The sequence below is a fragment of the Octopus bimaculoides genome, chromosome 1 (assembly GCF_001194135.2).
Source record: "Octopus bimaculoides isolate UCB-OBI-ISO-001 chromosome 1, ASM119413v2, whole genome shotgun sequence".
Classification (NCBI taxonomy): domain Eukaryota; kingdom Metazoa; phylum Mollusca; class Cephalopoda; order Octopoda; family Octopodidae; genus Octopus; species Octopus bimaculoides.
Genome location: NC_068981.1, coordinates 5547916 through 5550415, shown reverse-complemented (window position 1 = coordinate 5550415; position 2500 = coordinate 5547916). Strand labels below are relative to the sequence as shown.

Sequence of the window (2500 nt, the reverse complement as noted above, 5' to 3'; positions counted from 1 at the left end):
TCATCATCATCATTTAGTGTCCATTGTCCATGCTGACATGGGTTGGACGGCTTGATCAGGGCTGGCAATCTGGTAGGCTGCACCAGACTCCAGTCTGATTTGGCATGGTTTTTTAAGGCGGGATGCCTTTCCTGATGCCAACCACTCTGAGAGTGCGATGGATGCTTTTATGTGTCATCTGCCACGACTGCAATTTTACCTGGCTTGATGGGTCTTCTTCTCAAGCTTGACATATTGCCAAAGGCCTTGGTCATTGCATCTGCAAAGCCCAACACTCGAAAGGAGCTTTTCACAAGCCACCGGCAGTATCCACTTTGCCTCCATGAGGCTCAATGCTCGGAAGGTGCTTTTTATGTGCCACCGGCACAGGTGCCAATTACATGACACTGACATCAGCCACGGGTCTTCTCAAGCACAGCATATTGCCAAAAGTCTTGCTCACTAGTCATTGCCTCATGTATATATATTTACAGTTAACATATACAATTTGGCACTCAATGTAGATGCCTATACACTATCAGTAAACATTCTTTTACTCATTTCAGTCATGCTGGAGCACCACTATGGTACATACATAGATATCCACCTTCCTTAAAAAAAAAAAAACCATGCCTTCACCTCGAATTATATTCCGGAGCCAATGTATATATTTACATATTTGATTACATTTTGCATTTGTTGCAGTTATATTCCAATATTCCAGTCCTTGTTATGCAGTTTTGTTCAGAAGGCACCTTGTTTCGAATGTTACAAAAGCCAGAATTTGCCTATGGAATGCACGAAGAAGAATTTCTCATCTTTTTACATGATATTAGTAAGTAGAATTCATTTTTAAAGTGGATTTAATTTTTTTTCCGCAATTTTATTTCTTATTCTCCAGCTTGTTACACAGAAATATGCTTTCACATATTTCTTCCATGCTATAACATTATTGACATTAGAAAACCTTTTGATAGTTTGTTATTGTTTCTAGTATTACTGGTATTGTAGCTTCTTAACTACTTCTATTCCTATACCACAAGTAGTTATAACTGTTTCCAAGTTCAAGAATTGGAATGCACATGTAATGCACATAAACACAGATTTTGTTTTCTGGATTTGAATAATCTGAAAGCACTCTTCTGTGAAAGAAATAAAGTTTAGTCTCATTTTAGAAAGACTTTCTGTCAAAAGACTTCCTATTTGCACCTCATGTCTTTCTTTCTTTCTTTTGTTGCATCAAATAAACTTTTCAGGCTTTGGATTAGAATTTGGTAATGTTATTAGTTAATAATTGATTTATTTTGTTGTGTCTTGGGTGGATCATTACGCCAATAATTATAACACTCACACAAACACTGGTTCAATATCATTCCTTTATTGTTAGTCAATCAGTTAGATATCTAACCAACTAACTGATCTGTTGTTTGCTTATTGTGCTGGTTAAACAGTCAGTTGGTTGTTTGTTTGTATGCAGACCTTGAAGAGTGGAAGCATGTCACGCATAAGGTCATAAGGAAGGGACAATACACACACGCATACAGGGTGTGGTGAATAAACTGTCGTCTACATTACACAAAAATGAAAGTAACACTGACATCTCATCTTAACAGATAAAATCTCGAAATACTAAAGAGTAAATTTATTCAATAAAATCGCCATTGGCTTAACTACGGCCTCCAGATGACTTTGGAATCCCCTGCAACTCTTCTGGATTGTCTCCTTGTTTAAGTTGGTGAATGCTTTCATAATCCTTACTTAGTTCATCTTTGATGTTACAAGGAGTTTTGTCGGTCTCTCGCTCAACTGTGCCCCACACATAATAATCAAGGGGGTTGGTATCTGGGGAGTTAGGTGGCCAGATCTTAGGGGCGATGTGGTCGCAGAAATTGTCTGACAGCCATGACTGGGTTCCCCTGCTTGTGTGGCATGGTGCAGAGTCCTGTTGCCAGACATAGGGTCTTCCAGCAACCACACGCTTGACCCAAGGCAGCACTACCTCCTTCAGGCACTTGATGTAGGCCTCCGTGTTGAGTCTGAGGCCGTGTGGGAAGATGAATGGAGGTATAATGTCACCATCACTAGTGATCACTCCAAACACCATGATGTTGACTGGATGTTTGATTTTTATCACTTGTTACATGTCCCCAGATTGACACCCAAACACCCTGAAATGCTTGTATTAGAGTTTCTGGTGTGAATGCCAAGCAGTACAGCATGTCGTTTCACAATTTCTGGCAGAGTGGATTGTGTCATGGTGCTCTGTTTTCATAGCCGGTGCCCAATTGACCCTACTATACAGTGTAGTCAACAAAATCCAAAACAAACAATGCACATGCATGAAATTAAAAATGTAAAATGGTGACAATTTACCCATCGCAACCTATATATGTGTGTGTGTGTGTGTGTGTGTGTGTATATATATATATATATATATATATATATATATATATTTCTCTTCAGCTGCTGGTATGAAACATTTACGGGAACACCAAATTGTGCACAGGGACATCAAGCCAGG

At 39.2% G+C, this 2500-nt stretch overlaps 1 protein-coding gene across 1 annotated transcript in view; it reads left to right on the top strand.

The window, feature by feature from the left end:
- LOC106867230 (serine/threonine-protein kinase TBK1) overlaps positions 1 to 2500 on the top strand; it is a 258492-nt gene that overhangs the window by 35795 nt on the left and 220197 nt on the right. Inside the window, exons 4-5 of the mRNA XM_052974143.1 lie at positions 685 to 814; positions 2443 to 2500. The exon at positions 2443 to 2500 is cut by the window's right edge and continues 11 nt beyond it. Coding sequence (XP_052830103.1) covers positions 685 to 814; positions 2443 to 2500 — 188 coding nt within the window. The remainder of the gene's footprint in view (positions 1 to 684; positions 815 to 2442) is intronic.